The sequence below is a fragment of the Danio rerio genome, chromosome 20, assembly GCF_052040795.2.
Source record: "Danio rerio strain M-AB ecotype USA chromosome 20, GRCz13ab, whole genome shotgun sequence".
Classification (NCBI taxonomy): Eukaryota; Metazoa; Chordata; class Actinopteri; order Cypriniformes; family Danionidae; genus Danio; species Danio rerio.
Window position 1 is genome coordinate 40677552 of NC_141040.1, and position 13151 is coordinate 40690702.

General features: G+C 34.6%; 1 protein-coding gene and 1 long non-coding RNA gene across 31 annotated transcripts in view; one reads left to right on the forward strand and one right to left on the reverse strand.

Moving 5' to 3' along the window:
• Nucleotides 1-13151, forward strand: part of LOC147839397 (uncharacterized) — a 765501-nt gene that overhangs the window by 446847 nt on the left and 305503 nt on the right. The gene's annotated exons all lie outside the window — the stretch shown is intronic.
• enah (ENAH actin regulator) overlaps nucleotides 1-13151 on the reverse strand; it is a 200018-nt gene that overhangs the window by 70986 nt on the left and 115881 nt on the right. For 4 of the 30 annotated variants that reach the window (XM_087296734.1, XM_087296733.1, XM_087296712.1 and 1 more), the window contains exon 1: nucleotides 6875-7623. In XM_087296734.1, the coding sequence (XP_087152860.1) occupies nucleotides 6875-6938 (64 nt within the window). In that variant the 5' untranslated portion in view covers nucleotides 6939-7623. 30 annotated transcript variants of the gene reach the window in all.

A 13151-nucleotide genomic window follows, 5' to 3' on the forward strand; every position in this document is an offset into this window, starting at 1 on the left:
ATTAAATCAAATAATGTTAAATTTAAAATGCAATTAAAAAATAAGATAAAAATAAATAAAATAATAAATACATAAAGGCTTCTATAATTCCAAGATCACAGAGACTCACATATAGTTTAACCAGCAATGTACTTTCTATTCTACAAGTAAAATAAAACAAAGCATATTTTTAAAATACAAATAACAAAATGAAAAAATAATAAAATAAATGAATAAAATAAAAAAAGAAAATATAAGAAAAGAAAAAAATTATATAAAAAAATTAATTAAATAAATATATAAAGGCTTCTATAATTCCAAGATCAGAAACTCACATATGTACTTTCTATTCCACATGTAAAATAAAATAAAACATACAAAATAATAAAAAATATAAATAAAAATAACAAAATAATATTAAAATAATAGTAAAATAAATATATGAAATTAAATAAATTATATAAAATAAAATACATAAAATCATAATAAATACATAAAGGCTTCTTTTATTCGAAGATCACAGACCCACAAACAGTTTAACCAGCTATGAATATTAAATTTATATATAAACAATAATAATATATAAAAAATAAAATAATAAAGATTAATGTGATTAATGATAAAGATCACAGAGACACACATATAGTTTAACCAGTGATGTACTTTCTATTTTACATGTAAAATAACAAAATAAAATAGATAAATAAAATAAAAAATAAAAAATAATAAAAAAATAAATACATAGGGCTTCTATAATTTCAAGATAAGAGACAAACATATAGTTTAACAAGTGATGTACTGTAGTTTTTATTTTACATGTAAAACTGAAAAATAATATAAAATTAAATTAAATAAATCATGAAAAAGAATTGGTAGAATAGGTTATTTAGTTACAAATCTTATGAAATAATAAATCCTATAAAATAAAACAAAAATATACAATTTTAAAACGGGACATTATCTTATTCAAAACTTTACTTTAACAAGCAATTATATTGCAAGAAACCTAAAACTTGGACCAAAAAATTGTTACCAAATAGTTTCTACAGTTTGCTCAAAATGGTTTGTCCATCTAGTTACACTATTCACACAGTGAATCCTCATGTAAAAGTACTGTATAGTCTGTCTTATGTGTATAGATACGTATCTTATAGTGTACATTAGTTTTGCATAGGTTTTTTTTAATAGCTCCTATGTAAAGTGTTGTGTTTCTATTTATGATTAGTTAAGTAGCACTGTTGTCCTGTGAGACAAGACATTACATTCCTCAACTTGAACTTGATATAACCTCAAATATATAAACAAAACATGAAAACTCTTTGTAAAACAAGTACAACTGCTAGCCCTAGATCAGCTGTTTGTTTGAGTTGTTGATGTTTTCAGTATTGTTAATTACCTCAGAGATGCTAAATAGCATCAGCTGGTCTCACTTCAGCTTTGGGGTGGGAATGTGCAGCAATGGCGGGAATGTGCTGCAAAACTGTTGGAGGGCAGCTTTTTAATGCAGCGCTGCCTAATAAAAGCAGCTCTGCTTGGAAACAGCTCTGCCATTTGTAGCAAAACACTGTGCACAAAGTAAACAATCCTTTCTTAGTACTTCTTAAATAACCTACCAAGGTTAAAGCATCCTTTTGAATGATAGTCTATACAATGCAACTTTTGTTAAGATAACCGATATCTTCACAGGTTACTGTCAAAGTAGTTTCATTATAGCAAATGCATCATCTGACAGAAAGAAGAATTGACATAGGGAAAAATCAAATGGAGAAAAAAAAAGCCTACAGAACAAGCAAGACTGAGAAAGTGAGATTGGCTGCTAAAGGACGAAAAAGACTGACTCAGCACACAGAGCTAAAACAAGCACACGTTTCACTGAGAAAAGAAGAGAGCAGTTTGGATCATTATGGACAATCTGTTTCAGACATTTAATGACTTCTCCTGATAAACTTGGCATGGCTGTGCTGTTAAATCCCGGCTAAAGAGGCTGAAGAGGTTAAGTGGTTTGATTAGGGAAAATCTGTAAGCTGTCAAAATCAACATATTTTAACATGGTGTTTTAGATTGACATTAACCAAAATCAAATTCAAATTGGCCATACTGGGATTGAGGAAATTTGCAAATGGAATGGTCGAGCAAAAGATGAAAATTTTGTCATCAGTCACTCATGCTTGTGATGTTTCACTGATGTATAGTATTTTATTTTTTTTTGGAATATGAATTTTATAAATATATATATATATATTAGGGGTGTAACGATACACTCAGCTCACGATACGATGTGTATCACGATATAGTGTTCACGATTCGATATGTATCACGATATTTGGAATAAAAATTGAAAATTTAACTGAAATGCAAATTTTACCAAGTAAACTATTTTTTATGTATTTCTTTTGTTTCAACTTGTTAAACTGAACCTTCTTTTAGAAAATATATTAAACAGGCCTGTCTCTGGAAAATAAAACAATTTAAAAACTTCTTAAAAAATATTATTGAAATGACAGAGACAAAATTAAGGAACAATTTAAGTAAAGGTGCAAAAAAATAAGCTTTCTATTCAACTGAATTTAACAGTAAGAGCTTAAGGCTTTGCTTGGTCACTTGCGTTTTTTGTGTGTGCAAAAAAAATCCACATTTCCAGGTAATCAGCAGTTCTATAAGATAATCCTGAACTGATGTGTATCTGTCTGAGAGGTTTTTATGGATGGCTGTCTTCATGTTGGGCATGATGAGTGACAGGGTGGCCGTCTTTTCATTACACAGGACAGTCATGACTCTTTTCAGCAGTTTAGGCAGGTTTATTATTTCTTCGGCGTCGCTGATGTCGGCGCTATCAAGTGTATCATGTTGACGTGCATTTTTGTGTACCTCTGTACTCAAATTTAGCTTTAAATGGTTAATGCTCGTCGTAATCATAACTCTAAAATGCGATATGATTGTTTAAATAATGTGCACGTTTTCGGTTTCATTTCCACTGCTAAGTGCTGTTCATACTTCCCACGCGGCTCCTGAAAGATCACTCTGTTCCACAAACTAATTGTTGTTTACTACTTTATTAGTCACAACCTGCAGGTTCTGTTCACTGAAGCAGACGCGCGGCTTGCCGTTTTAGCATTTAAACCTTTGTTCTGACTATCCATAAATATATTTAATTCATATTTAATTAAATTAATTTAGAGATATCTCTAATTATATTTTGACTAGTCGAATTATAATTATGACTAGTTAAAATATAATTAGAGATATCTCTAAATATATTTATGGATAGTCAGATCAAAGGTTTAAATGCTAAAACGGCTTGCCATATGCGCGCGTCTATCATAGTCCGCCCTCTATAGTAACAGCTCACGTCATGTGTGATTTTGCGACCGCCAATACATCATTATATGAAGACAGAATGATATTTTAGGGTGAATTGTACCTTATAAATACAGTATGTGACTCTTTCAACACCATTGGGAGGTATCCCTGTCGCTGTGCAAAGTATGTAAATCACTGTGAAGACTTTAAAACTTAGGATGTGTGACCCAGTATGCGTGTCAAAAAGCGTACGGCTCTAAAGCAATGACTGTACAACCGAAATGTTGCCAGACGTCTGATTTTGAGAGGATGGGCCATCCTCTATTTCAGCTCCACTCATCTTGGTCTGCTAACATTACTGCTGCTGCAATCTGAACTCACGTGTGACAGCAGGTGGAACGTAGCTCACGTGCAAACAGCTCAACTAATAAGAGAAAACGGACGTCATATCGTAATCAAATCGTCATAACGCCACGATGCATATCGAGACATTTTTGCATCGCAATAAATCGTACAACGACAAATCGTTACACCCCTAATATATATATATATATATATATATATATATATATATATATATATATATATATATATATATATATATATATATATATATATATATATATATATATATATATATATATATATATATATATATATATACACACACACACACACAGTATATATATATATGCATACATATATACACACACACACACAGACACACACAGACACACACACACACACACACATTTATATATATATATATACACACACACACACACACACACACACACACACACACACACACACACACACACACACACACACACACACACACACACACACACACACACACACACACACACACACACACACACACACACACACACACACACACACACACACACACACACACACACACACACACACACACACACACACACACACACACACACACACAGTTTTTTTTTTCTCCTGGTAACCAAACAGAATCAGTGGCTATTGATTTCTATTGCATGGATACAATCAGAATTGAAATCAACAGAACCAAAATATTGTCAACATTTTCATTTATCTTTGTGATCCGCAAGAAGATCCGTCAAAAAGTCATAAAGGTTTGGACCAACATGAGGGTGAGCATCTGATGCTTTGACCCAAAACGATGGTCCAGCAATATCAAGGTTGCTGCTGGTTTCAGCAAGTTAAATTTAAGACTTTTAAAGACATTTTTAAGACTATTAGAAATGAAATTTTAGACTCATACAGGGCTAAAAGCTAAGGAGCTTTTTTATAATTGCCCAATTGGAAAAGATTTTTATTTGCCCCATCAAACTTTTGTTGAATAATTTAATAAAGTTTTTATAATAGTTTAGTTAATTCTGAGCTAAATAAATTAAATATTGGTCGAAACAAGCTAGCTCTAGTGATATACAAACATTTTTTTCAACATAACCTTTCTTGAAAATAAAAAAATAAAAATAAAAATGTTTTAAAAACTACAATAAACTAACCGTATGCACAACAGTCTCTCCAAGTCAGTCTCTCCAAGTCAGCTTCTTCTGTAGTAAATACATGGAGAACTTTTAAACCAGTGTAATTGTAAGGCAATTAGTAAAAAAAAAAAAAATGATGATAAAATTACATTCTTAAAATTTTACTGAGATGGATTGCTGGTGATCGTATGGGTGCAAAGGACAATTAAGACCTCTTCAAAAAATATTTAAGTCCTGCAATACAATATTTCAGTAAATTTAAGACTTTTTAAGAATTAAGACATTTAAAGACTTTTTAAGACACTGCAGAAACCCTGAATATTTACAACCCAGGCTCATTTGAGGTATGGGCCTCAGCTTAATAAAATACATTGCTTCAGGTACGTTTTCTTGCACGATTCAGAGCCTACATTATAGTACAGAGCAAATCAGAGGACAATAGAGCAATATAAAGGCACACTTTTAAACTGTGTAGCTTAAAATTATAGTTTACCAAAAAAAAAATATTATAAACACCATTTACTAACTCTAAAGTGGTCGCAAACCTTTATAAGTTAGTTTTTTTTCTAAGAACCTGAAAAAGATGTCTTAAAGAAAGTTTGAAACTGATAATCATTGACTTGCATAATAGGACAAACAAATACTATGAAAGTCAATGGAAACTGGTTTCCAGCTTTCGTCAGTATATCTTCATTTGTGTTCAATAGTAGAAACTCAAACTGTTTTGTGACGAGCAAAGTTATTAAATTATGACAATTTTCGGTTTTGTATAATCCACCCCTTTAAGTTTTAATGAAGCTAAATATTAAACCATGTTCGAATGTTTACACAGAGGACGCTTGCTATTGATACTAATGATACAAAGGGCAACTTTCTGAGCAATGATGCCTGGCAACTTTGGGAAATGATGCCATTAATGCAAGTAGGTTTAGCTGCAGCCCAGAGACTTCCAAGTGGGAGGGATTACACCACAAGAAGATTGGGTGGCCTCCTAGGTTGGGTTAAGGTGGTGTAGGTGGAATAAACATTAATAAAACACGTCAGGTTACCTTGAGGTTGGGTTTAGGGTTGGGGTATGTGTAGACATTTATAAAGCACAATATTGGATTCCGTGTCATGTACAAGACAATAACTAAATAAAAACTCCAGATCTGTACAGCCCACTTAGAGCTCAAGTCCCACCCACTTGAAGCTGGCTCCGACCGCAGTTTTTAACCCGTTTCTATAAATGGGCAACCATCTGAGACATAAGGTAACTAATGGAGTACATAAACAATACTGTTGCCCATTTTAATAGAAACATAGCCAAGCAACATCTCTTTACAAAACTGCCCAACAACACTGCTGGGCAACTTTGGGAAATTATGCCATAAATGCAAGTAGGTATCGCTGCAGCCCAGAGATATCCAAGTGGGAGGGATTACACTGCAAGTAGGTTGGGTGACCTTCAAGTAGGAGGGACTTAAACCACAAGCAGGTTGGGTTTAGGTGGTGTAGGTGGAATAAACATTAATAAAAGATGTCAGGTTACTGGGAGGTTGGGTTTAGGGTTGGGGTAGGTGTAGACATTTATAAAGCACAATATTGGACTATGTCATGTACAAGACATTAAATTAATATAACTCCAGATTTGTACAGCCCACTTAGAGCTCGAAGGCCCACACACTGCCGTTTATAACCCTTTTCCATAAATGGGCAACCAGGTGAGACATAGAGTAACTAATGGAGTACAAAAACAATACTGTTGCCCATTTTTAATAGAAATATAGCCAAGCAACATCGCTTTACAAAAATGCTTGACAACACTGCCCAAAAAGATGCCCCAGACATCAGCATAATCCAACCACCAGTCACCAGCATTTCAACTACAAATCCAGATCTTTACAAACATTGCATTTTAAAAAGGTCATAGTTGCATCTACATCCAAAGGCTACAATCAGTTACAATAATTACAATTTGACTTCATACCACAAGTACACCACAGCAAACCCAAAAGTGACATAAAACAGGAAAAGAGATGCCCCATATCAGACTACCTGACTGCCCCTGCTGGGAGTCTCTCAAGGCTAAAGCCCCTTCCCACCCCCATCAAACTCACTCCTCAAGATGATCTCAGTGCGGCTGATCTTCTGCGGGAAGCGGTACACTCTTGGGGCTGGCATGATGGACAGGTGCCTGCAGGCCTGCCTTTCTGCACTGGCGCTCTGAGCCTGGACCAAATCCCTCAGGCAGAGTAGTGGTGCAGATATTGAGCTCTAAAGTTGTATACCTACGATTCCCATTCACAAAAATTGAAAACAAAAGAACCTGCAAAACTAAGATCAGAATGCTTCTTCCACAGCCAACCTGCTTCCACAGAGATCTCAAAAGACTCAGACAAGAAGAGCTATTTAGAAAGCTGGATAGAAGAGTCCTTCTGCAACGAGGACTATTAAGTGTCTGGAGCAAGAGAATGATCTCATCGATAAAAAGTGTTCGGGCCTGCCAACGTCATCTCTCCCACCTTGGCTGTTGGGTGGTCATGTGGTGCCACAAGTCAGAAAACAAACACATACCAGACACGGGGTTCACCCCCACCTCTTTCCAGCCATATCCAGGCTCCACCAGCAGAAAAACAAGCTCTTTTTTGGCTCAGGAATGTTGTGTCTTTCTATTTCCCCTCATGTCTCAAAAGATAAACACCTGTCCTGCCAAGCTGTGGAGTCTGAAAGTGGGGTGACCTTCATTTTTAGACCTCCCGACGCAGATACAGCAGGCTCCCGGGGGTCTATGGTGGGATGGGGGTGAAAAGTCTGCTTTGTTGTGACCTGGATGAGCTCATGCCATCCCCCAGATCTGACGACTGTCAACGGGTCATCACAAGACAGTATTTATACACTGCAAGGTGCCACAGAAACCTTAACTCATGACCCTACCCTAGAGGACGCGATTAGAGAGGGAAACCTAACATTAGAGCTCTATTTTCTTATAAAAGATCAGTTATAACTGTTACCAGACATAGGCTCTGTGAATAACTTTGTCTATTGTTTTTCCATGTGATTATATTACACTTTTTCCATCCATTCCTTCCTCTATCCTTCCTTCTCATAAGTGATGAAACAAAGGTCAGGACTGATGAGCCATGGGACAGCTAAGGAATCTGGACCTCTAAAGATCACATTTCTCACATTCTGGTTAAAAGATATAAGATTGGAATCAGTCTTTTATGCATAAATGAACATAATAGGAGTGCATAATACTGTGCGTAAATAAAAACTTCTTTTTGTCATTAGAAAAATACATTTCAATGAATGGAGAGTATTGTGGCTTGTAACACTTGCCATCTTTAAGATATGCTTTAAAGATTAATATTACTAAACATGCGCACAATCCACTGGCAACACACAGCTTTAGGCCGATGGCAAACATTATTAGACCAACATTAAATATTAGACATTGTCAAAAAAATAATTTCCATTTAATTAACATTTGGATCAGTGTTATTTTAGTACAATTTATTCAAACAGCACAATCTATCAAAGCATTTTTTCTTTGGTCTGATATTTGGTCTGCATTTCTGCCATTTTTATTTTTGCCTTTTTGTTATTTATTTTCATTATTTATTATTTATTAGTAATTTAGAATTGCTTAATTATAAATATTTGTTTATTTACTAATTTCTTTTTGTTTTGCTTTAAATTAAACTCATAACTTACAAAAACTAAATGAAAGTGTTTTCACTTAGGATTTATTTTATTTCAAGTAACAAAATAATTGTAGTTTACTGGTTTTAGTTAATACTTATTGCATTTTTTATCGTCTAACAATATTTAAAACCACAAATACCATTATTAATTGTAGTTATAAAACTGATTTTTTTTTTTTTTTAATAATGTCCATAAAATGTTACGTTATGTTATGAACTTAAACCATTTTTAATCAAATTTAAATGCATTAAATCATTTGATTTATACTATTCAGAGTTGGGTGTAACTGTATTCTAATTACATTTTTGGGGAATGCAGTAATGTAAGGAATTACATTTTAAATTTGTGTAATTACAGTTACTCAAGTCAATGTAATTGCGGTACTTGCGTTACTAATATAGAAGCAAAAAATACTACTTTTAAATCACGTTTTCCGCAGCATCGTCAGTTAATAAGTATGTGCTTTACAAAAATTGCTGGAGAACTTGAGCTGAAATGGTTGCTGATGAGAGTGGCTGCTTCTTCAAGTGGAAATATCAGATTTTAGTTTGATTTCATTGAGCTTAAAAACAAAAAATGTCCAGTCTCTAAAGAACTTTCGACTGCTTTTAACTCGACCAGCAACTTCTTCAAGTATTTGAACAGAAAGCATTCTATAACAATACTAATCACCAAGGAGAACACCCGGCACTCAAAAACACTATGGTCCAATTAAACAGGCTGAATTGAATTTTTGTGCAGGATTGGGATTGAAGGTGATAGTGAAGAGAAGCATAGCTGCTTAAGGGGCTATTCACATATCGCATCTTTTGTGCACGCAAGTTCTTAATTTCCAATGGAGGAGCGTGGCTTGCGCACGCCTATTCGGATTGCATATTGTGTTTGCTCCCATTTTCCAGCTGAATTCCACGAGTCAAGCGACAAGAACTGACCGATAAGCTTTATACTTTGTATGGAATATACACATTTCTAACTACCTCAGACAAACACAGAACAGCCAAACACTGCAGTGCTTTTGCATACACCGATGTCAATGACTAGAGGTGTCCAGTTTTCATCATCAACAGGTTTGCAACAATCAACAAGTGAATGATGAGAAGATTTTAAGTTTTGGGCAAACTCTAAGCCTTTTGAATATATCAAGCTGTTGTGATCAACCTATTGTAATGTTTCTCATTGAATATTTGAAAGAGCTGCAGTTTATTTTTTATTTTCATAGGTATTTTTTATATGTATTACAGTTTATATGCATTAAGAGTAAAATTAAAGCAATTAGTAATCTGATTAATTTTTACATTAAGTAATTAGTAATGTAATCAGATTACAATTTTCCAATAGTAGTTGGTCATTTGTAATCTAATACTTTTTTAAAGTAACTTCACAACACTGATACTATCATTACCATGAACTTTCGCCCTATATATCAGCCAGAAAATACATCCCAAACAATAACAGTCCACACTGACAAGGTGCTTATTTAAGCAGACAACTAGGTCTTTTATCCCCCCAGACATTTCACGGTGTGAGAAATCACACAGCTTCAGCTAAACCCAGGTTATTGAAGGAGCTTAACCAACAGCTTAACTTAAAAAAAAAACTCAACTGCTGCCATCCCAGCAGCACTAAAACAAACTTCACATCCTAGTCCTAAACCAGCACCTGCGTGTCTGTCTGTGGATGGTGAGCACTCAATCTTTGTTCACACATTTCTAGCGGTCACGTCAAGGTGGGAGGCAAACAAAAGACGACATGAAGAAGAAAGAGTAAAGTTTACAATAATCAAACTCAAATTACCCGTGGGAAAGATAAAAGCTCAGATTTCTCATGTACACTCCGCAGGCAGATCGTCTGGTTGGGACGGTTGATTTCTCAATGACAAACATGTTCGTGCGGTTACCTCACCAATACATCAATCAACACATCCATCATGTCTGTATGTATATATAACCCATGTTGTCAGGAGCTCTATGGCTTTCTGCCTTCGACTCCTCAGTCATGCTAGCAACAGTATTTATATAAAAACTTACCAAATCTCACACACAGTCTATGGCTTTAATGTCAGGGTAACATCAACCCGGCATGTGACTCGGTGTTGCACATTACACCAGACTAAAATTAGACACACACATTCTAGGGGTTTGGAAAAATAAATAGGTTTACCAACATAAACATGTCCCTCCAAATGACAAATATTGGCCGTAAAAGTAAACATTAACATTTTCAAAGGGGATTGCCATCACCTAAACATATCCTTTAACACAAAACAAGCCACAAACATTCCAGGAAAGCAGTGTAAACATACTACTCAATGCGACGGTCCAAAAATACAAACATAGCAACTACGAGTCTCAAAAAAGAGAGATGACTACATTGTTATTCCACCTGAGTCTGTGTTTAGATATGGCATAGAAGACAGTGGATCACATTCTAGGATTGTGGCATGTGGTATTAGCCCACCTGGGGTCAGGAATATGCTAGGAAAACGCCGACTGACATGATTTAGTACCAAATCTGCCTAGCAACACAATCATTTTGTGTATATTCAAAAGGGGTGCATTTTAAAGTGTGCTAATAAATGACACTAAAGATAGTTCACATGCTAATTTCTTTTTTGTTCATCACAACCTTCATTTCATAAATTACATGGGGGTTTATATAAAGTTAAGTAATGCGAGTAAGCAACACTGTCGTTTTGTGAATATTCAACAGAGGGCGCATGTTTTCAAGCATGCTAATAACGCTAAAGGGAGTAAAAATTACTTAGAACTTTTTCAATCACAACATTCATTTTCTAAATTACTTGGTCATTTAAAGTCATAGAAATAGTTAAAAGTAAACGGTTTTACTACAGTCTTGTAGCAACACTGTAATTTTGAGTACATTCAAGGAAGCATAATTTAATTGTTTTGATCAGTTGTGCTAATACATAATGCTAAAGAGTGTTCAATTGCTTAGTACTTTTTTTGTCCATCACAGCTTTAATTTTCTAAATTAAATGGTGGTTTATTTAAAGTTATGTAAATAGCTGCGAGTAAACTATAGTCTTGTAGCAATACTGTAATTTTCTGTATGTTCAACAGGGAGTGCATTTAAATAAAATAATTACTAAAAAAAAAAAGTGTGCTAATAAATAAAGCTAAAGCTCATTTCCTAAGAACTTTTTTAATTACATGGTGGTTAAAATAAAGTTAATTCTATAAAGTGCAAATAACTGTCCTACTACAGTCTAAACAGGGGGCACATTTTAATAAAAATGTTCAAGTGTACTAATAAATAACACTAATGAGAGTTAAAGGGCTTGGAACATTTTTTAAGTACATTCAAGATGGCACATTTTAATTTACTTGTCTTGTTCAATTGAGCGAATACATAACGCGAAGGAGAGTTAAATGGCTTAGAACTTTTTCACAGCCTTCGTTTTCTAAATTACACAGAGGTTTATTTAAAGTCATGTAAATAATTGCGAGTAAACACTCATACTACAGTTTTAAAGTGACGCTGCAATTCTGCGTAAATTCAACAGGGTTTGAAATTTTTAATAAAAAAAATTTTCAAGTGTGCAAATAAACAAAGCTAAAGAGAGTTCAATTGCTTAGAGCATTTTTTGTCCATCACAACTTTTATTTTCTAAATCGCATGGTAGTTCATTTAAAGTTATGTAAATAGTTTCGAGTAAACCATCATACTGCAGACTTGAATAGTTGCGAGTAAAGTCTGGTTTGTATTTCTGTGTCGAGTGCCTTTCACATTGCCATGCATTGATACTTCTGTGTGCTTTTTAAGTTGCTCTGCAACTGGCAGTTTTGATATTCCTCTGTGCCGAGTTTCCTCACTGGTGTTTTGTTTTTTTCTGAACGCTACAAGTAGCTAAAACTCATTCATTCTGAGGTGGGAACTGGCAGACCTGCAACAACTTTAATCATAAGGTAAACACAAAGCAAAAGTTTCCATTTTGAGCTCCTTTACGGGACTCGACTCTTAAAAACACTAGCTTCCATGGGTTTGCATGGCTCTCACCCCTGCCCACACTCATCATCGTTGCCGAGTCAACCAATCACTGAGCTTGTGCTATGCATCGTTGCAACATGTAGTCAAATTTTTAGAGAGGTGTTTTTTACCAAAAAACATGACCCCTTCACACAGTCTTACGCTCTTTGCACTGCTTGTCTGTACACTATTGTGTCACTTTTAAAATTCTTCTCTTGGTTTTTAAAACATTAAATGGTCTAGCACTTTCTTATCAGTCTGACCTGTTGACTGAACATCAGCCTGGTCGCTCTCTTCGGTCATCAAACCAGAGATCATTATGCATCCCTAAGTCAAGGCTGAAATGCAGGGGTGACCGTGCTTTTGCAGTAGCTGGTTCTAGATTGTGGAATGCTCTGCTCCGCTGTATCAGATCTATATCATCTCGGTCTCTCTCTGTCTTTTCAAAGCTAGATTGCAAACTTACCTTTTTGATTTGGCATTTTATCAGTGAGAATTGTTTGTTTAAGCTATAATATTAAATCTTTCTCTTTGTAATTTGTATTGTGCAGCACATTGGTCAACTTTAGTTGTGTTTAATAGTGCCATATAAATAAAACTGTAATTGACAAATAATGCTAAAGAGAGTTCAATGGCTTAGAACAGTTTTTTTGTCCATCACAGCCTTCATTTTCTAAATCACATGATGGTTTATTCAAAGTT